The sequence below is a fragment of the Euprymna scolopes genome, chromosome 21 (genome assembly GCF_053919585.1).
Source record: "Euprymna scolopes isolate OS-2025 chromosome 21, ASM5391958v1, whole genome shotgun sequence".
Classification (NCBI taxonomy): domain Eukaryota; kingdom Metazoa; phylum Mollusca; class Cephalopoda; order Sepiida; family Sepiolidae; genus Euprymna; species Euprymna scolopes.
The window spans coordinates 94,326,970-94,351,226 of NC_136502.1; the positions used below are offsets into that span (position 1 = coordinate 94,326,970).

The 24,257-nt window shown below is 30.7% G+C and overlaps 1 protein-coding gene across 4 annotated transcripts in view; it reads right to left on the bottom strand.

The window, feature by feature from the left end:
• The window catches only part of LOC145242593 (uncharacterized), a 237,560-nt gene that overhangs the window by 52,587 nt on the left and 160,716 nt on the right, over positions 1–24,257 (bottom strand). For 2 of the 4 annotated variants that reach the window (XM_080105699.1, XM_080105698.1), the window contains exons 6-7: positions 21,072–21,518; positions 12,520–12,540 (exon numbers count right to left, since the gene is read on the bottom strand). In XM_080105699.1, coding sequence (XP_079961825.1) covers positions 12,520–12,540; positions 21,072–21,518 — 468 coding nt within the window. The remainder of the gene's footprint in view (positions 1–12,519; positions 12,541–21,071; positions 21,519–24,257) is intronic. The other 2 variants (XM_080105701.1, XM_080105700.1) reach the window with 1 other exon arrangement.

Below are 24,257 nucleotides of genomic sequence, written 5' to 3' on the forward strand. Positions count from 1 at the left end.
GCTCTCGTTTTTTTCTCTCTGTTTTTATTATTTTATAGCCAATGATTGTCATTATTATAACATTTGTTTTTGCTCCTGTCCTGCTTTGATTTGTTTAAAGTTAATTGCTAAGTTGTAAACGAAACACACAGGGCCGGCCTTACCTATGCAAACCAGATTGCGTGGGTTTCTGTGTGGGTAGGGATCAGGATAAAAACTGAAAATTAAGATTTTGAAAAAAAAAAAAAAATGAATCAGTACAAGGCCTATGAATGCACGGAGCCCGCTGTGGCTCCATAAGTTGCAGTGGCCTAAGGTCGACTCTGCATACGCACGCGCACCTGCACCTTCGATCAAGCAATTTATTCCTTCTTTCTTTTCATTTCTTTACGTCTTATTTGAAAGAAATAGAGTTGTAACAAAATTACAAAAATACTAATGTTTATTGATATGAATAAATGTGAAAGTTTTGCCTCATGTTTACAATAAAGTTATGGATAAAAGTTTTTGTCTTTTGTTTTTTTTGTTTTTTTTTTCTGGAAATCACTCCAGACAAGGCATGAAGCCACTTGTTGTAAAGAGCTAAAAAAAAAAATTTAATAAAAACAATAAAAAAATAATAAGCTAACAATAAATGTTGACAGATTTCAACCTAGAAAACAACATTTCTTCCTCCTTTGTCAGAAACAGCATTCCTGGAATGTGAGGACTAAAGGACAAAAACCCAGGGTTAACTTTCTATTCTCGTTGTTTGCAACAAGCTTATGAATAAAGCACTTTTTTTTCTCGTCTTAGCTCTCACTGACACCACACTTCTCTGTTAGGGCACAACTTCACCCTTGCCCTTTGGCTGGCGAGAAAATAAACAAACCAACACGACTACCACTAGACCCAGACTTAGATCTGGTACACAGAGGCACTTTTTTCTCATTCTACAGGACTGTTTTCAATCTTTCATGATACACGCTTCTAACTTTAACGCACATCGATGAACTCTCAACAGGGGTGTCTAATCATTCATCAACGTCTCTACACAGGAACTCTTCCCAATACTAACCCTTTTTCTTACAAGTCCTACTCACGAAGATAACCAATAAAGACGGGGTATCATGATTCCACCGGGCAACGCCGATTAACAGGTCCTGCTAGTTAAATAATGATTGTACTTTATGATACTGATAAGTTATTGAACTTTTATTTGCAGATTCGAACTAATTCTTATGTGTAGGAGGTATGACCGTAATAAAGGTGGAATTTTCGAGCCTCATAGCAAATAATAATGGTAAAAACTTGTAAAATAAAGTTGATTCATTGTATTTTTTGTTGTTCTCTCAAAAAGAAAAATTATTTAAAAAATCCTCTTTTTTTATTTTTTTATTTTTTATTTACTTTTTTTTTTTTTTTTTTTTACTCTCCATGAAATTTTGAATTTTGAAAAAATTACCCCAAAATCTAAAAACGGGAAAAATGAAACAATGTTATTTCTACATATTTCGACGTAAACAATGAAAACAACGCGATTTTTACAATTCTCTCCAAAAATCAAATAATTGATTAATTTTGTTAATTTTTTTTACAGACTTATTTTTTAAAAAAGCTGAACTATATATAAAATATATAAACTGAAATAAAATAATGTACAAAAAATAATTCTCTTATTTTACCCCCATCTTACGATCGTATCAGTTTGTTTTTGTTTTTTGTTTTTTTACGGGGCTGGATTCGCATCTTAGTTTTTTTGTTTTTTTTTTACATATTAAAATATACTGGAATGATGAAATAAAATGTATTCAATTTTGGGTCACAATCGTTGCTGATTTATACGATTTTAATCGATTTTTCGAAAAAAAAAAAAAAAGAAGTTGGAAAATATATTAAAATTATTTTAGCTTTACGAAAAAAAAAAATTATTATGTATTATTTACATTTAAGAATTTTCGTCTGTGAAATTTTAAAATATTTCCGAAATAATTTCTTTTCTTTTTTTTTAATAACTTAGTTTTTCAGACTCTGTGAAAAAAAATGTGGATTGACTCTTAAAACTTATTATGAATAAACAGACAACCTTATTGTTAATAAACAAACACTTTCTTTATTTTTAATCGATGCTGTTTTCCGTCATTGAGCAAATAAAATGTGGTACTTGTGCAGTTTAATCAAGAGATTAAAAAATGAAAATATCGAAAAAAAAAAAAAAAAGGTTATATTGTACGTATCCGTTTTGGACTGAAGATCTCCGAAAAAAAATTTCCTTTAATTTGATTTGATTAGTTTTTTTTTTTTTTTTGTTTTTTTTTTATAGCGGAAAAACATGTTTTTATGAGAGCACGTTGAAGTCAACCATTATGGAAATTTTTAAGACGCCACGGGAGATAACTCCGTGTAAAGCAACGACACTCCCTCCCCATCTTTATTACTAACTTTTCTTCCGAAAAATCGAACCTTTTGCTCGGTAACATTTTTTTTTCTTTTACAGAGAAAAAAAAAAAAACTACTTGATGAAATTAAGTGAATTTTTTTTTTTCCGAAGAACTTCGTTCCATAGCGGATACGTACAATATAAACTTTTTTCGATATTTTCATTTTTTAATATCTTGATTAAACTGTACAAGTACCTAAAATGTACATTTAGAAATTGAACTTGAATAATTTTTTTCTATGGAAAACCAATTTGTTCATCTTCACATTTCACTAATAAAAATTTTTGCATAACATATATTACTTGTTTGTTTGTTTTTTTTTTCATTGTTAGAACAAAAATATAATTTCTAAACCAAGTAACTAAAACAATTATGAGCCAAAGCTAAGACTTACTGTTATACAGGGTGACCAAAAAAAAACGGGCCCCAACTCTAATTAGGCTCCGTGTTTTGTCCGAATGAAATGAAACTTTGGTCGTAACTAGTTTATTATATTCAAAACATCACATCAAAACACTAGGGTCTTTGGCCTTTTTTTTCTCCGTTCTACAGCATATGTTCTAGATGGCCTCCAATTTAGCTTTTGTTTTGTTTTTTGTTTTGTTTTTTTTTTTTGGGGGGGGGGTCACCCTGTCTTTCACTTAACTAATGATTGAACCAAAACTTTAACAAGGTATGATTTATATTTCTACTGACTTTTTTTCTCGATACTTTTAATCTCTGATTTGACTGTTTTCCTTGTAATTACGAAATATTTGTCGCCATTGTTATATTTTATCATTTTTAATTTTTAGCATTTTGCGATGTTCAAATCAAATTTCGCCGGCTTTATGGAGTGTAAAAAATAAATAATGTTTATATGCGATTTAAACCCTGATCCTTCTCCTCCAATATAGAGTAAAAATTACGATGAATCAATCCTATTTTACTAGGTTTTTACTTGTATTTTTTATTATGGGCGACAAAAGTTAATATCATACTTACTTATGTGTAACTCTAAGGAGACCTTTTCACAAGTGATTTTAATTAAGTAGCTCAATTACTTGGATAATTCATATGCACATATGCAACATATATGTGTGTGTGTGTGTGTGTGTGTGTGTGTGTGTGTGTGTTTGCCTGTGTGTACGCGCGTGCGTGTGTGTGCGCGCGCACGCACTGTAAATTTACATTTAGCGGACGTTGTCAAAAGTGCCCCCTCCTCTAAATTCCACACTTTTCACTTTTCTTTTTTTCTTCCTGTCAATATCATCGATTACAGGCTTAAGTTTCAGATTATTAAAAACAAAACAAAAAATTTCATAACTTTTCACATGGAGGTTCAGTTTTCAATTATAACGTTGTACTAAATTGAACATGAACTTTATGACCATGATGAAAAAAAAAATGGCAACTCTCTCCGATGTGACCGGAAGGTAGGGTTAGAACGGAGGGGTTAAAAAAAAAAGGAAGATTTCTTTATCTCCCTCCCCCGACTCTCTATGTATCTCTCTCTCTCTCTCTCTCTCTCTCTCTCTCTCTCTCTCTCTCTCTCTCATCTATGTATGTATCCATCTCATCTATCTATCTATCTATCTATCTATCTATCTCTTTATCGTGGTCACAAAGTTCGTGTTCAATTTAGTACAACGTTATAATTGAAAACCGAACCCTCGCGTGAAAAGTTATTAAAAAAAAGTTTTTCAATTTTTTTTTTTTTTTTTTTTATAATTTGAAACTTAAGTCTGTAATCGATGATATTAACAGGAAAAAGGTAAAAAAAAATATATATATATTTTAAGTTAAAATTGTGTAATTTGGAGGGGGGGGGAGCAGCGTCGACAACGTCCGCCAAACATTTCAATAACCGATTCTTCTTTGTTATAATAGCGAAATCCGACAGTGGAAAAATCGAGTTTTCATTAAAAACAAAAACAATGACAACTATTTACTTTTTATGTCACTTTAAAAAACTACGGCGTTGTTGGCCTTTTGGCCAAGATCAAAGTGTAGTATCTGTTCCGGCAGATGCTGCAAGCTATGACTAGCTATGACTAGCAAAGACCAGATGTGGGGGCAACCCCACATGCCTGACCTTTAACCAGCTCCCATTTCCCACCTCTCGGGAGCTGGTCCCCTTTTTCCCTTCCCACTCCCTTCACTCCTCACATTAAAAATCGGCCTTGTGCCTAATTTGCTCGGTGGGGGAGCAAATAAATACCATCTGTTCCGGCAGATGCTGCACTTAAGATAATTTGTACCAGTCAATGGAGGGGAAACCCTCTATACTGGGACAATTATTATTTTTGGTAACCAGAGTGCCCCCTTTTTGCCTACTTTTAGGGGAGCTGGTTTTTACCTCACATTAAAAACGGCCTTGTGCCTAATTTGCTCATTGGGGGAGCAAATAAATACCATCTGTTCCGGCAGATGCTGCACTTAAGATAATTTGTACCAGTCAATGGAGGGGAAACCCTCTATACTGGGACAATTATTATTTTTGATAACCAGAGTGCCCCCTTTTTGCCTACTTTTGGGGGAGCTGGTTTTTACCTCACATTAAAAACGGCCTTGTGCCTAATTTGCTCGGTGGGGGAGCAAATAAATACCATCTGTTCTACAGATGCGTCACTTCCATTTCTAGTTCTCTTTCAGTGGAGGAGAAATCCTTCACAACAGAGACAATTTTTATTTTTGTACCTTCTCCACGTTAAAAAACGACCCTGGTGTCTAACTCTGTCCCGTGGGGAGGCATTGTAAATAAGTACAATTTGTCATTGTGCTGAGGGAGACAACTCTCGTTTACTAAGAGATTCGTTCATTTTATCATCTCATAAATTAGGACGTTCGATTCAACGATATTTTTTTATTAAATCAAAACATTAAAAAAAAAAAAAGAAAGTTGCGACGAATTTTTTTTTAATGTAACAAACTTGATAACAATAACAATACAAAATGTACTCTTTTCGCGATTATTATGAGAATCGTTCCTGTTTTCATATCATAATTTTACGACACTAAAACCAACGATATTTTCATTAGATAAAAACATTTTTAAAAAAAAACTGCGGCAATTTTTTCTACATGATTCAAGATTGCACAAACATTGATTTACAATTACATACGCAGTTACCCTTACAGAGAATATCCATTGTCTCTCGAGACTGAATAGGAGTCATAATATCAAATAGGCCTAGACTTAATATTTCCGAATTTAGCCGAAAGGGTAGATAAATAGATTTTTTTACATTGTTAGGTTAGGTTATCTCCCTTAGACTATTTTTGTTTATTCTTAATAAAATAACAACAACAACAAAAAAATAACGGTTATTATTAGTTTGGATTTGTAATTAAATTAATTGAATGAAATTCTAAAAACAGTAAACAGATTAAGGAATAAATTGTTAAGTTTTAATTCAATCTGTGATTTTTAACAAAAGACTTCTGTAAAGCGTTCGGTTGCACAGTGAACTCCATAAAACGTCTCTTACTTTGAAATGTATTTTACTACAAGTTTTTTTTTTTTTTTTTTATATATATATATAGTAAAATAAAACGAGATTTTTTTTTTCGTATTATATATACATTATACATACACACACACACACACACACACACACACACACATATATATATAATTATATATAAATATATACGTATATATATATGCATATATATGTACTATATATATATATAATTATATATAAATATATATATATAATTATCATAGTGAAATAATTATATATATATATATATATATATATATATATATAATTATTATAGTAAAATAATTATATATATACACACACACACACACACACACATATATATGTGTGTATGTATATATAATTATTTTACTATAATAATTATATATATATATAATTATTTCACTATAATAATTATATATATATATATATATAATTATTTCACTATAATAATTATATATATATATATATATATATATATATATATATATATATAGATATATATATATATATATATATATATATATATATATATATATATATATATATAAGGATCATTCCAAAAGTATAGTGACCGACAAATTTATGGATTGTTTTTGATTCTCGTAACAAAGTCTGTCTTTAAAAATCTACCAAAAATCAGGTAATTATCTAATCAATATATAAATTTTCACCGATTAATAAGTAAAGAATGCACTTTATATGCGTCTAACGTTTTTTTTTTTTCATATTTGTTGTATAAATATATTTTTGGGAATTTCATACCCCCTTCCTCCTTTGCCCTTAAAGCCCAAGCGATCCATTAAGCACACACTCATTTTGTTGTAGGAGGGTGAATGAGTTTAAAAAAAAAACAAGAACGAAAAAAAAAAAAAATCACAGGTTGCCTTCGATATCGAAGATTGAATCCGAAATTTAAATGTGTTTAATTTTTTTATCTTTTGCGTTTTGAAGTGTGAGATTCATTGAATATGTTATTGAATAATAATATCTTTCAGATGAGGATAAAAATAAAATAAAAATAAGCATATTTTTAAATCTTTAAAAATAAATTAAAAATTTAATTTTAGAATGCGGAAACTTTCCATGTACACGTACACAAAGAATGCTTTAAAGAATCGATACAAAAAAAAAAAACTCGAGGCCCTTTTGCTTGTGCAGTTATAAACCTTCTCAAACGCACTTGCGATATTAGGCTGTATAAAACTATCATTATTAAGTATTAACTTTGGTCAAAATTTGACTGTTTTTTCTTTAATGGAATTTTTTTCGATTATCGATTTTTGATACTTATCATAGGTATTTTATTACAAAAGCTATGCAAGAACACTCCCAGATACATAAAGTACACTTGCGTGAAATCTCATAAAAATCGGCCCAGCTGTTTTCGAGTCCAGAGAGAACAAACTCTCTCTCTCTCTCTCTTTCTCTCTTTCTCTCTCTCTCTCTCTCTCTCACACACACACACACACACACACACACACACAAAATGGAATGAGAATCGTTCCTGTTTTCATCTCACACACATACACACACACACACACACACACACACACACAAAATGGAATTTTTTTTCGATTATCGATTTTTGATACTTATCATAGGTATTTTATTACAAAAGCTATGCAAGAACACTCCCAGATACATAAAGTACACTTGCGTGAAATCTCATAAAAATCGGCCCAGCTGTTTTCGAGTCCAGAGAGAACAAATTCTCTCTCTCTCTCTCTCTCTCTCTCTCTCTCTCTCTCTCTCTCTCTCTCTCTCTCTCACACACACACACACAAAATGCCTTTTATATATTATAAGTAGATTGTTTTAAAATCTAGTTAAGTCAACACATCGATAAAATTTGATTTGGGAAAAATTCATTTTAAAATGGGTAAAGTCGTATCTTTCCCATTAGCGACATCTGTTTATTTCTAGTTAATTATATATTTCACCTTTCGATCACATTTTTATAAATAGGTGTGGGAGGCAAAAGCATGCATAAACGTGAATAAGCATATATACATTAAAAAAGTGATGTAAGATATTATGATATATTATAATATACAATAATATGAGATATTATTACATATTATAATAATATAAGATATTATTATATATTATAATAATATAAGATGGTATTATATATTATAATAGCATAATAATATTATAATAAGATAAGATATTATTATATTATTATGTATCATAATAATATAAAATATTATAAAACTTCTCGCCCATCTTCCTCGGATGTTGAAATATGCAGCTAATCTAGAAGTTTACCTGGGTCTATTTATGGATTCCGTTAAAAAACGGCTTGTTTCATTTAATCCTGTTAAGACTCAGCTATTGTCTTTCAATCGTAGGTGTGTATCTTTTCTTCCTGAGATTCTTCTTGGTCTTTTTTTCTCACCAAATCTTTCTTAGTACGGCACAATCACGTTGACACACCGGTTCTCACGAGATCACTGAAGTTAAGCAACGTTGAGCCTGGCCAGTACCTGATGGGTGACCATTTTGGGAAGGCTAGGCACTGTATGTACTTTCTGGGAAGGTTGAGCGTAGGGCCAGCACCCTCACCCTATGAAAAGAACTCCTCGTACAAAAACATCTACAAAAGTTGTAAATGGCCTATGCCCCTCCAGGGGTTCAAAGGCTATGAATGGATGGAAATCTTTCTTGGAGTTCATACATTAGATCCATTGCTGTTTCTGCTTCTCATAAAGTCGGTTCTCTCTATCGCCCTAAAATCTCTCTCACACCTGAATTCATTATCTATCTTTACAAATCTATTATCAGACTGTGTATGTTATCATATTTGGCCTGGTGAATCTCTGTCCCATTTGAAGGTTTTTTGATAGATTGCAGAAACGTATCTGTAATTTGATTGGCTCCAACCCTTTCTTCTTCAATGCAACCTCTCTCTCACAGACGTGATGTTGCTAGTCTCAGTCATTTTTATAAATACTATTATAGCAGGTGCTCTTTCAAATTGTCTGATCTATCCCCTATTTCCTTTGTTCCAGCTCGTTTGACTTCTTGGTCCTGTGGTCTTCATCAATTCACTGTCTTGATGCGTCATAATACAGCTTTCGATCCAAGTAGCTTTTTTCCAAGAACTGCTAGATTGTTGACTCTTCCTGCTCATTGTTTTCCTCCTACTTAAGCCACAGTCTTGAAAAGACTAAGGTCAATAGGCATCTCCTGTCTTTTTGATAATCATCTTTCGTTCTTGTTAGTTCCTTACATCAAGTGGCTTCATGCCTTGTCTCTAGCGGTTTCCATAAAAACATGTCATGAACTAAATAAAACTTTTACCACATAAAAAGATTGACTCGTCATGTTTAATCATTTCATACCACATATAATAAAAACATATATTAGAAGGATGTAGTTTGCTTGAAGCATTGTGCACAGTGTATAAGAAGTTGCATTTTTTAAAGCGATGCCAGTGAATGTTGGTTGCTACGACTGTTCAATATGAGACAACAGTAAACATCATATGGCAATATTGAAGAATATTCAATAGTTTTCAATTCGATATTTATTTATCAACGTAGCGTATTGAATTATGATGCTATGGCAATATTTTTTTTTAGGTATACCTCCTTTTCAAGAAGAAATCTCCAGTTGATTTATAGTGTTTTCACCTGGAAGCCAGAAAGAATTATGGAATACATTTTCTGGCATTTTGTAGAAATCAGTATATGTATTCCAAAATTAAAATGATGTGTTTATTAGTTTAGGAGATTATCCTACACACACACACACACACACACACACACACACACACACACACACACACACACACATATATATATATTAGCGATTATTACAATTCTATTAAAAATATTTTAACTTGGCATTGGATTTTGCAGAATTGCATATGTGTGTTACCAGAACAGAAAAAGAAATCATTTACAAGTGTCATAAAACAGTTTTGATTTGCAACAGTGAACAATGGACGGAGAAAGATTCTTCTTACTCTTTTGACGTAGTTATGGGTTCTTGGACTCTGCTGAAATGTCCGATTTGGTGTGTTCTTTTATTCTATATAAATTGACTAAATCAAATTTGATTGATATAGGAGATATAAAATTGTATAGAGATAACAGACTAACTATAAATAGAAATTGCCCTAATTCCAAAGCGGACAGGATCAAAAAGTTTATACATGAAACGATAAAAACTTTGGATTTTAAGTAGAAATCACAGGATGAATTAAAATCACATAGATATTATTTTTAACTTCAATTATGGAACATCTAAACCATATATGAAGGAAAAATATTATGTTAACCCTAAATCAAATCCCCTCCATTCTATTATAAAACGTATCCCAACATCAATTAACCATAGAATTAGCAATAATTCATTTAATGGTTACACACATAAAAAACATGTTTAAAAAAACAGTGGTTATGTAAATATTAAGATTAAATATATTAACCAAAATAATGGTCACAATAGAAGAAAACAAAGAGAAGTCGAAAAATTATTTGGTTTACTCCCCCCTCAGCATTTCTTACTAGTGAAATCCAAAACTGGACATATGTTTTTGATCTTTTAAATCGTCACTTCCAGGTAAATAAATATTTAATTAAAATACTATTAAGTTTAGTTATAGTTATAGTACAGAAGGAAAAATTAAGTCATAATAAGCAGATATTAAACCATAGTGATAGAATTAATAATATGAATGATACTAGTAACATAAATTATTGCAGTTGTAGAGATACAAATGATTGTCCATTGAAAGAAAAAAGTATAGTGTATTTAGGAATTATGACCCTAGCAAATAATCTAAGTTATGAAAATATTACAAATAAGGTACTTGTACTGATTTTAAGGCTAAATATAGAAACCATAAAATATCCTTTACTAACCCAGGAAAGAGTGGTCAATCTCATTATCCAGCACATATTATCTTTTAAAGAAAATAATACAATACCTATAAGATGGAACACTTAAAAGAAAGCTTCAATCCTAACACTGCAGAACTTCACTTGCTTTCTTGTCATAATTAAAAAAAATTGGCTATTATTACTTCCCTCTTTAAAGATAACTTGTTGAATTAAAGACATGAAATATTTATTAATTGTAGACACTTCAAGCAATTTACTCTGGATAAATATAATAATAACCTAATGAGCTTACCATAACACAAAGCTTTCTGTATAGTAAATGACTTCCAATTCAGTTTATATGTATTGTAAATTTCGTTAATAGGAGTGATTGAGTAAACTTAAATACCTTTTAGTGGGGAGTTGAATTAAGATTAGTTATTAATTAAAACATTAATGAACAGGTAAATTGATTTTTTTCTCTTAGTCACAGACTAGTACTGTGTATATTTTTATTTGTATATGCACTTGGAGCTGTATATATGTGTATATGCTTATATATGTATGCATATAGGCATGGTTTGCATATGTGTATATGCATATGTATGTGTGCATCTGTGTATATGTATATGTATGTATGCTTATGCTTATGTGCATTTATATATAATCTTTGTCCAAGAAAGATTGCATTATATCTATTCTTGGTCATCTACTAATGATATGTATATTCATGTGTATGTATGTGCATCTGACAAATATATTGGGGGGGGGGTGAGAAGGTAACACTGTTTTAGATAACATGGTTTCATTGCTGTCAGTTTGCTGAAGGTTACTTTGCAAGTAATGTTTTTATCTTAATGATTTATTTTTTCAATAAATTTTTATTTTTATTTTTATATTTATTTTTGTTTTTTATCGATTTATTTAAGAAAAAAAAAAGAAATTATATTAGCCTTTCATTTAATGCAGTCATAAGAGATAAGATGACTAAAACATACATCAATCCGCATAAGTATTAAACTGTATATTAATTTGCGTAGAATTTTTCTGATGTTTATATGATTTCACACACACACACACACACACACACACACACACACACACACACACACACACACACACACACACACACACATGTATACCCACATATGTGTAGAATAATATTCCATCTCCTAAACTAATAAACAGATCATTTTAACTTTTATAATATATATCTTAGGAAACACAGTGATCAACATAGCAAACTTTACCATTTAGGACACACATTCACACAAACTAGAACCCTTGCTAAAAAAACGTTTTCAAATAAGTAAGATATAAAAATTTTAATAGAAAAATAACTGCTCTAAATCAAATCTTTACTTATATAAAGCAATACATTTTTAAACAGATTGGTGGACACGTGTGAGCATCGACAATATATATGTATATGTGCTTGGTAAAATCCTAAACTATTGAACATATTATTATAAATTAGGGGATATATATTTTAGGCAACAGGGTGAGTAACGTGGACACACTATCTTCTTTTTTTATTATTTTTTATGTAAGGTTTACCATTTAGGGAGGTGCCACCACAACCGTGCCATACCCCACAAAGAAAGAAAAAAAAAAAAAAAGAAATTTGCAAAAAATTTAAACTAATGCTATCTTTATTGTTTATACCTACCCTGGGACGGGTATTCTACTAGTATATATATACATGCAAACATACATATATATAAATACATACATTCACACATACGTACATACAGATGTGAAGAGAACGAAACTGATGTGTACGACAGTGAAAGTTAGATAATGGTGGAAGAATAAAAGACTTACCTTTGTCCAGAGGATGGTCATCTGGTTAAGAAATTTTTATATATTAATGAAATGAAACGAATAAAATAATAAAAAGTTTTACCCCCACCCGCCTCGTAACTTTCCCTCCCTCCCTCCAGCTGAACATCCATGTTTTGTTTTAGATTAGCATGGGTACCTGACGTGGTTTGTGTGGGTGTTTGGAGGTGTGTGTTGAGCAAAAAAAAAAAAAAAGTGGTAGTAGGAAGGCAGGCTCGAACCTGTACTGCGCAGGAGGAAAAGAACGTGAAAAAAAACCCCAAAAAAACGTGACGTCTTTGCTGTTGCGTCCATCGCCAAACCGGAAGTGACAAGGGTTTAAATTAACGCTTATCAATCGAAAAGAGGGGATGACTTTCGAAAATATCGGTGAAAAAGCGACCCCTCCCTTTAGAAAAGTGCCCAGTTGAGGGTGAAGGAATTAATATTCTTAGCCAATTTTTCAATATCTGTCGTCTGAAGGGTCGAGCTCTGAAACGATACTAATCTCGTGAAAATCTGTCCCCTCTGTCGAAAGTTTTAGGCAGACATACATACATACAAACATACATACATTTAAGCAGAAAGGTGAGATTTATATTATAGATTAAATTTTATGGATACATCAAATTTAAAAGCACTTATCTCCAATTTGCACTCATCTTGGAAGGACTCTACCTACTCTCCAACGTATCCCTTTTTTTCTCCCACACTCAGATCCCACTCCCACTTAGAGATTGGCCTGCTTGTTTGCGGCAAACAGAAAAACAATAGGCGGTCTATCATTTAGAAAGGGTTGGGAAGGCCTTGCTAACCAATTTTTGTTGTTTCTTGTTTATTCCCTATTTCCTCGCCAATGAAATGTAATTAATGTAAATAATTCAAATTTGGGTTTATCTTAAGTAAAACTGCCCCTGGAGTGAATGTGGTATTGTGGTGACTGAGATATTTCTAGTTAAGAGTAGGATAGACAATTTTAAGTATTTGAGACCAAGGATGACCAACGACACCCATTATCCCCAACACTTTTTAATGGTCTTGTGCCTTATTTGTTCGTTAAGTATTTTCATATTTTGTTCAAATAAATATTTAAAGTTTGAAAGCACTTAATGAACTCTTTAATTGTAGAATTAGATGAATGAGGAAGATGAGTTATTAAGTTTCTGAACTTTTGCGATGAATCAAATTATAAATTGATCCAATCGATGAATGTTACGAACTGATTTATAGTATTTTGATTACCTGAACTACTGTTCTCAGCTTCAGTGTTATTCGCACAACATTTCGGCTGATGTGAACTCTGATCACAAAAACACGTGGTGTAACGGATAAAGTACTCCATAAGAGATAACATGCTCTCGTTCCATCAGTCATGACTAGACAGAAGTTTGTGGTGGACAAAGGTAAAATTGTTCTAAGTGACACTCTTGTGGAGGTTGAGGGCTCAATCCCCAGTATGAGCAGTAGTAAAATACAATTCCGAATTATTTAAGACTTGGCTGACAGAATGAGAGCATGCTATCCCTGTGGATTAAATAAAGGATTCAGTTCGAAATTCTGCGTAGATTCCGGAATTTGTCACACAAGTTCCTGAGTTGGACAAGATACTCCTGAAGAAGATCGGAAGTTACAGCAACCGAAACGTTATGAAAATAACACTCATGATGAGAACAGTAGCCTGACTACTCCAACTAATACACAAATTAATAGTCCTCATCTCAAAAATTCAGAGACAATCCCAATAAGTTATTAATAGGGCTATGACAACAGCATATTCTTTTCATTGTTTTGACTCTCGAGTATATATCCGAATCAGTTAGATACAGTTAATCAATCGAGAACCACATCACTCTATATAAAAGCATATAAGATATCAACGGATACACACTCGAGAGTCAAAACAATGAAAAGAATATGCTGTTGTCCTAGCCCGAGTTATTAAATACGCCCTCTAATCGGACACAGTGTGGGGTCGTGAAAGAGTTTAAATTTGAGGTAGACGGTTGGATCTCAGCTCAGTATATGTCTTTTGCTGATAGTTAAGGATTTCCCAAATGGAAGAAGGATGAAAGGGATTTTTTCTTCACAATTGAATTTCGGAGAATTAAGATTAGGGCAGTCGAAAAGTTGTAAAAATGTATCTTTTATTATTTTTCTTTTCTTTTTTTTTTTTTTCTTTTTAAGGTCATCACAAATACTTTCCAAATCTAATTAAACGAAAGAGTAAAAATCAACCAATCTACTCATATTATAAAAATTTGGCGGCCTTTTACGAGAGTGCACACCCTCCTAAAAATGCAGGTTTTTAACCTTTTTTAAAGTTTTTTTTTTTTTTTTTTTTGTCGCAGATTATCATAAGTATCACATTAGCAGAAAAAATTTTGAAAAAAAAAAAAATTAATGACTTTTAAGAAGTGGATTCGCTTTCTCGTAATAACGTTCTAATCACGTGACACGTCGGTAAAGAAATGGACAGTAAGTGAGGTAGCAATGAAGTAGAACGTTATAACGAGAAAGTGAACCTCCTTCTTAAAAGCCATTAATTTATTTTTTTTTTTTTTTCAAAATTTTTTCCTGCTAATATGATACATTAGTCTGTAGTCTATGATAATCGTCGGAAAAAAAGTTTTAAAAAAAAGTGGTGCAAAACACGCATTTTTAGGGGGTGAGCACTCTCGCACAGGTCCACCAAAATTTTTTCTGCCACTTATGCATGACAGTTACATGAAGCGAATGTTTGTATTTTAGTTTCAAGAACTGCCGACAGATGTCGCTTGTCAGGGGTCGATAACTCTTCCTTTTCTAAAAGTTAGTGCAAACTAAAATTATATTTATATATAATCTTTCTATTTTATTATTAAACCTATATAAATGTTTCATGTTTTTTAAATTATATTTTGCTACATTTTTATACAACCTTACCAAAAACAAAACAAATAATAATTCTAAAAACAATCTATAAATGTCTCATGTTTTAAAATATTTATTTTATTTTCAGTTATGAATCACTCATTGAAAAAAAAATTATATTAATACATTAAAATTATATTTTGATACATTTTTTATACAATAAATATTTCGATTTTCATATTTTTGTGTTATTCATTTTGTTATTGTATATTTTTGCGTTATCGTAAACACTTGTTAATATTTGAGGTTCATATGATGGCCGCTAGATGGCAGTTCTCTAAGAACAGGGGTCGATAACTCGTCATACAGAAGTGCCTTTTTTCTATTTTTTATTATTATTGTTTTTCTTTCAAATTCAGCATCACGAATAAAATAGTTGACATATTAAAATGTACGAACTTCTACTAATATTATAAAAACAACTTTTTTTCTTTTATTTTTCGTCAGTGTTTTTCTTTCAACAACAGTGACGAATACAAACTCAGGAGAAAATATGTGCGAATGGCAAAATTATTCAGTTTGTTTAAAAATCATGTTACCTTGTTGGTTGATACCATTGGAATACAAGGTGGAGCAGGTGTTAGTGTGATTGCAAGAATTAGGAGTGGATGGAGTAAGTTCAAGGAACTGTTGTCAGTACTAACCAGCAGAAAGTTACTACTCAAAATTCGGTGCAAGTCTATAAATGGGACACTAGTAACCTTTTTTACAAAAAAATCTGACAAAAATCTTTATAATGTTCGTACTTGTCACTGCATGAAAATGTCATATTCCAAAAATCACGTAAATCGATCAAGTAGTTTTTTTTTATTTAAGAAAATCAAATATTATGAGAAATTTTATCGAAGAAAAACTTCCCACCATCTTGTTTTTGAATGATACACTGCTAGCGACACCTATTGGGAATATAAGATCGGCAAGGGGGTAGACAATCGACTTTCCACACTATAGAAAAAAAAAACGTAGAAAATTAAGACATTTATAAGTTTTTGAGGATGTTGAAAACGAAAATAACGTTTAAAATTCCAGCAAACGAGTAGTTTCCAAGTAAAACTTGAATTTAAGCCATTGAAATACACATTTGCCGAATTTTTGTTGGAGGAGCGTCAACGTGTGGGTGCTCAATTTACGTAAAATTCTTCATATCTTGGAAACTACTCGTTTGCTGGAATTTTAAACGTTATTTTCGTTTTCAACATCCTCAAAAACTTATGAATGTCTTAATTTTCTAAGTTTTTTTTTCTATAGTGTGGAAAGTCGATTGTCTGCCCCCTTGTCGATCTTATATTCCCAATAGATGTCGCTAGCAGTGTATCATTCAAAAACAAGATGGTGGGAAGTTTTTCTTCGATAAAATTTCTCATACTATTTGATTTTCTTAAATAAAAAAAACTACTTGATGGATTTATGTGATTTTTGGAATATGACATTTTCATGCAGTGACAAGTACGTACATTGTAAAGATTTTTTTCAGATTTTTATAGTAAACAACATTACTAGTGGCCCATTTATAGACTTGCACCCAAAATTCTAGTAGAACTCACCCCATATTATTCACCCTTACTGCTCTCCATAAGCCTCACCCCCACCTCCAGTTATATAACCACCATTTTCTTTTCTTATTTTTTATGTTTTTATTTCCTTTATCTCTCTTTTATTTTTCACTTTCATCCCAATGTAACCCAAGCTAAATATCACATTTCTATATCTGTAACCTAGCTTCCTTCTCCTCTTCTGACGAGAAGCATTAGGCTTCGAAATGCAATGGTATAAAGAACTTCTATAACCCGTCTTTTTTTATGATGTTTTCCTTATTGAATTGGCAAATAAATTCATATACCTATATTTATTTTATTTTGTCTTAAATTTATATATATATATATATATATATATATATATATATGTATGTATACTACAATGCTTCCTATATATATATATATACTTATTTCGGCATTTGTTTCCAGTTGTCCTGCACATACATTTCATTTGCCACTTGTATTTAACAATGTCGACTGAGGAGAGGTGTGGTTGGAGATTGTGCACCTCCTGCCATAATAATTTCATGTGCAGGCACTCCTTCGTGGGTATCCATAATCAGTCAAAGACTGAAGGAGCCCCATATATTATATACTATAATGCTCCCCTATATATATATATATATATATATATATATATATATATATATATATATATATATATATAATGCTCCCTATCTTGGGTTGAGCATATAGGGAAGTAATATACAAATTACCATTAGTGTATTAAGCGATGCTCTTTGTGTAAACAAACTGAGCTTAGGTATTTGGACAATGTCAAAATATTGTTAATTCACTGTCCGCATAGCAGCAGTCGAATAGCGCAATGGTTACAAGCTCTGACTGTTTGGGCGGTCAGGTTTCGATCCTGGCTTGAGATAGTTGCTCGTCTAGCCACACTGATAAGCTGTGAAACAACGAAACTACTGTATGTGGATGACTATATTTATATATATATATATATGTATGTGTGTGTTTGTGTGTGGATGTGTGTATCCTGGAGTACACCTAATTACCAATGGACTACCTTCCAAGAACTTAAGTTTATTTACTTTATTTTCTTATTTTTCTTTTTTCCTATCTTACACTTCTCTTAATTTATCCTGTTTTTATTATATTTTATAATTTAAATTTTTTATCAGCACTTTATTATGAGTTATTTTTTAATTTTTGAAAAATGTTTTAGACATTTAAAAAAAAATTTTTAATTTAAAAAAAAATTTTTTATAAACAAAAAAAAAAATCTTTTTCTTACAATTTCATTTTCTTATATATTGTTTTTGTATATCCTTGTAACATTTATTGTTATTTTCTCTCGCTTCTCTCTTTTACCTCCCGCCATATCGCCCCTTATAAAATAATTTTTTACAATTCTAATCTAAAAAATTTTTTTCATTTTTAATCTGAATGTTTTCAAAGTCAGTGTTGTTTTTTTACCTTTACGTTTTTATAATGCCGGCTTTTTCTCTTCTGATGAGAAGCATTTAGCTTCGAAATGCCATGGCCTAATGAGGTTTCTCACTTATTCCTCTTTCTGTAATCCTTATTGACTAGATAATGTGACAGTGCAGTTAATCCAACCCATTTAAATAGAATACTCTCAGATGGATGAAAGATTCCAATCTTTATTGAGAAACCGTCCGATTTAACACCATGGCCAGCGATCTTTGAAAGAGCGCATCTATTAGCCAACAAATGGAGAGCTGGCAAATCTGGCACACGATTTCTCGGGTGGTATGGCATTGGAGTGGATCAGAGAATATCTCAAGGATAACTCAAAAGCCTGACGAGTCCTTACAGGGATGAAATGCAAAAAAATTGCAACCTAATAGGTATATACATATTTTCATATATAAAGTGGGATCGTGGTAAGGTACTTGTAAACCTAACTAACAAGATGGACTTGGTTAGCAGAAAGTTCAACTGGTGCATCAAATGACATTATTAGTAGGAGAATGAGCTGAGATCACATCCAGCAACTAAGCTGACAAGCAGCAAAATCTCACCCCTTTACTCTTGAGATCCCTAGATGCCGGAAAGCCTTCTACTCTAATCGTCTCTTCCCTCGGACTGCTATACTTTGGAATTCCCTCCCTGTTTTCTGCTTCCCTGTCTGTACTAACTCGAAGAAGTTTAAATATAATATGAACAGACATGTTCCTGCTCAACTCCCCACAGTCCTAGTTGCACCTTATGTTCCTATCCGTGATATGCCCTATTTGGGGTGAAAAAGAGTAAAAAAAAAAAAAATTTTAACTTTATTGGAGATCTTGTCTTTAGCAAAAAAAAGTAAAAGGCTTTATGAGCAACTCCCAAATGGCCATTAGAAAGAATAGACTATCCTAAATGATAGCTTATTAAACAGTACAAACTGGCAACAAGGACCATAAGGTTTGGGGCCCATACTAGATGTATGTTGGTACTGTCAGGGAAACTTGACATATCAAAGGCCTTCGATAACGTATGGCATAAAGGCCTACTTCACAATATTTCCAGCTACAGTATAACTGGAAATGTTTTCTCAATCATTAAATCATTTCTCTCTGATAGGCTCATAAGAGTAATGGTTGATGGGCAAAAATCAGAGGCCCGCAGTATTAATGCTGGAGTTCCTCCGGGGTCCATCCTGGGCCCAACTCTCTTCCTGATCTACATCAATGATCTCCCCAAACACATACTTAAATCATTCGTTGACATCTATGCTGATGACATGACCATCTACGGCAACACATCAAAGGCTGCAAATGACAAAGTCCTTTCTGATTCTCTCTCCTCTGATCTAGAGCACATGGTTCAGTGGGGGAAGAGGTGGCTGATTACCTTTAATGCATCTAAAACCAAGCTCCTATCTTTACATCTTCAACGCTCTGATCCCCATCTGGTATCAATTGAAATGGATGGCTCTCATGTAGGGGAGGCCCCATGTTTTGATAAGCTTCTGGGTTTGACCTTTACTCCTGATCTGAAATGGAACAAATACATCAAGTCTGTTGCCAAGGTCGCTGGAAAAATGGTGGGATCCTTCTACCGCTCCAGAAGATATCTCACTACTGATGCAATTCTTTATCTATATAAAAGTCAAGTACGTCCAAGGATGGAATACTGCTGCCACATCTGAGCAGGAGCTGCTAAAAACAGTCTATCCTGCCTTGACAGAGTACAAAATAGATTTCGTGGCTTAGTGGGGGGTGCCCTTTTCTCTACCCTGCAACCTCTCTCCCACAGAAGAGACGTTGTGAGCCTATCTTTGTTTTATCGTTATTTTTATGGCAGGTGCTCGTCTGAGCTCCAATCTCTGGTCCCCCCTCGCCAATATTTCATGATAAACACCCATCTAGCTGAAACCACTGTCAATAATTTTCCCCACTCTTTATCTGCGTCTAAATCAAAACGTAGATTCCATGAACAAAGCTTCTTTCTTAGAACTGCAAGCCTGTGGAACTCTCTAACGCTTGCTTGTTTCCCTTCTGACTTCAACATAGATGTCTTCAAGTCCAACATAAACAAATTCCTGATGAACCGCCCCCTTAAGTAATGACACTTTATCAAATCTCCAATACTAATGAATACTGCAACACTATCCCATTGATTACTGTACACAAAATAACCCTTATCCCCAAGTGGCTTCTGGGCCTTGATAAGTGGTGACCTCCATGTAAAAAAAAACAAAAAAAAACAGGAAGAGAATTCTAAGGGCAAGCAGATTGAGAGAAAGAAGCTATCAGAAAAGAAAATCTAGAGACCTCTACAATGAATTGATGTGATATAGTCGTTTAAATGTAATGTGAGCAGGGATCTCGCTCCTTAGCTCCCCACAGTCACTTGTTAGATACGGTCCCAAATAGTAGTTCCTTGTGTCCAAGTGATATTATGTCTTATTTGGCGTGAAAAAGTTTGTTTTTTTCAATTAAAAAAAAGAAAAGGTAGTCAAAAGGGGTGGGGACAGAGTATTTTTTGTAAGTTCATTAAGTTGATTGGAGCACATTCCGTAGAGGTACTTGTAAAATAAACACAGGAATGCATCACTAAGATGATGCAACAGAGAGGAGTGCAACCCTGCAGCAGCTTCATATTATTTCATGAATATAAAAGAAAAAAAAAAGTACTTACCGAGCATCTCTATAAATTCCCACTGGCCTTTGGAGGCTCGGTCAGTCGCAACGGCCAAGCAGTTAATGTTGAACTGCTTATTTGGAGGAACGTGCCAGTGTAGGAATCTACTCTGACCATGTTTGGTGCCACGCCCAACTTCTATGTGATGGTCTGCCCAGCTCACCCAAAAATATCGAAACTCTTTTTCACTCAGTATGTTGATTGTCATGGCTTCGGCCCTGAGTTGGCCTAAGGAACCTTCTCGTATCAAGGATCTACGGTTGTTCTCCCCGATAACAATTTCATATGTCTTGCGTTCCAAGTCACTGTAGACTGCGGAAAGGGCCAGATAGGCATTAGCAGCCGCTTTCAATTGGAAGGTTAGGAAGGTTTTGTTGCTGACTGGCACTTCCGGTACGAACTGATATGTGTAGGCGTCGGGGGTAATCACGGTGATGAAACTTTCTATAAAAGAATAACAGAATTAAAGTATCAAAGAAATTATCAAAGAATAAAAGAGAGTATTAAATAATAACAGAAATAAAGAATCAAAGAATAACAGAATATAAAAGAATAACAGAATAAAAGTACAGAAGAATTAAATAACATTATCAAAGAATGAAAGAATAAGAAAAAGATACAAAAAAAACAAAGAAAAAGTATATATAAATAACACAAACTAGTTAACTAATTATTAAAAATATATCTACATAATACAATCTAAGATTTTAAAATATATTTATATAATACCAACTAATAATTAAAAAAATATCTACAGAATTTAAACTAATACTTAAAAACATATTTTAATTTAAACTAATAATGAAAAATATTTTTACATAACACAAACTAATATTGAAAAATATATCTACAAAATACAATCTAAGATTTTAAAATATATCTCCACAATGCAAACTAATAATTAAAAACTATATCTACATAATACAAACTAATAATTAAAAATATATCTACACAATACAAATGATTCATAAAATATATCTACACATTACAAATTAATCATAAAAATATATCTACACAATACAAATTAATCATAAAAAATATATCTAAACAATACAAACTAATAATAAAAATATATCTACACAATACAAAATAATAATAAAAAATATATCTACACAATACAAACTAATAATAAAAAAAAAATGTACACAATACAGACTAATAATAAAAATATATCTACACAATACAAATTAATCATAAAAAATATATCTAAACAATACAAACTAATAATAAAAATATATCTACACAATACAAATTAATCATAAAAAATATATCTACACAATACAAACTAATAATAAAAAATATATTTAAACAATACAAACTAATAAATAAAAATATATCTACACAATACAAACTAATAATAAAAAATATATCTACAGAATACCAACTAATAATAAAATATATATCTACACAATACAAACTAACAATTAAAAATATATCTGCACAATACAAACTAATAATAAAAAATATATGTACACAATACAAAATAATAATAAAATATATATCTACACAAAACAAACTAATAATTAAAAATATATCTACACACTACAAACTCATAATAAAAAATATACCTACAAAATACGAAATAATCATAAAAAGTATATCTACACACTACAAACTAATAATAAAAATATATCTACGCAATACTAACTAGTAATAAAAATATATCTACAAAATACAAAATAATAATAAAAAAATATATCTACGCAATACAAACTAATAATAAAATATATATCTACACAATACAAACTAATAATAAAAAATATATCTACACAATACAAACTAATAATAAAAAATATATTTACACAATACAAAATAATAATAAAAATATATCTACAAAATAAAAACTAATAATAAAAAATATATCTACACAATAAAAACTAATAATAAAAAATATATTTACACAATACAAACTAATAATAAAAATATATCTACACAATACAAACTAATAATAAAAAAATATATTTACACAATACAAACTAATAATAAAAATATATTTACACAATACAAAATAATAAAAAAATATATCTACAAAATACAAACTAATAATAAAAAATATATCTACACAATACAAACTAATAATAAAAAATATATCTACACAATACAAACTAATAATAAAAATATATCTACACAATACAAACTAATAATAAAAAAATATATTTACACAATACAAACTAATAATAAAAATATATTTACACAATACAAACTAATAATAAAAAAATATATTTACACAATACAAACTAATAATAAAAAATATATCTACACAATACAAACTAATAATAAAAAATATATCTACACAATACAAACTAATAATAAAAATATATCTACACAATACAGACTAATAATAAAAATATATCTACACAATATAAACTAATAAATAAAAATATATCTACAGAATACAAACTAATAATAAAAAATATATCTACACAATACAAACTAATAATAAAATATTTATCTACACAATACAAACTAACAATTAAAAATATATCTGCACAATACAAACTCATAATAAAAAATATATGTACACAATACAAAATAATAATAAAATATATATCTACACAATACAAACTAATAATTAAAAATATATCTACACAATACAAACTAATAATAAAAAATATATCTACAAAATACAAAAAAATAATAAAAATATATCTACACAATACAAAATAATCAAAAAAGTATATCTACACACTACAAACTAATAATAAAAATATATCTACACAATACTAACTAGTAATAAAAATATATCTACAAAATACAAAATAATAATAAAAAAATATATCTACGCAATACAAACTAATAATAAAATATATATCTACACAATACAAACTAATAATAAAAAATATATCTACACAATACAAACTAATAATAAAAAATATATTTACACAATACAAAATAATAATAAAAAATATATCTACACAATAAAAACTAATAATAAAAAATATATCTACACAATACAAATCAATAAAAAAAATATATCTACGCAATACAAACTAATAATAAAATATATATCTACAAAATACAAAATAATAATAAAAAATATATCTACACAATACAAACTAATAATGAAAAATATATTTACACAATACAAAATAATAATAAAAAATATATCTACACAATAAAAACTAATAATAAAAAATATATCTGCACAATACAAATCAATAAAAAAAATATATCTACGCAATA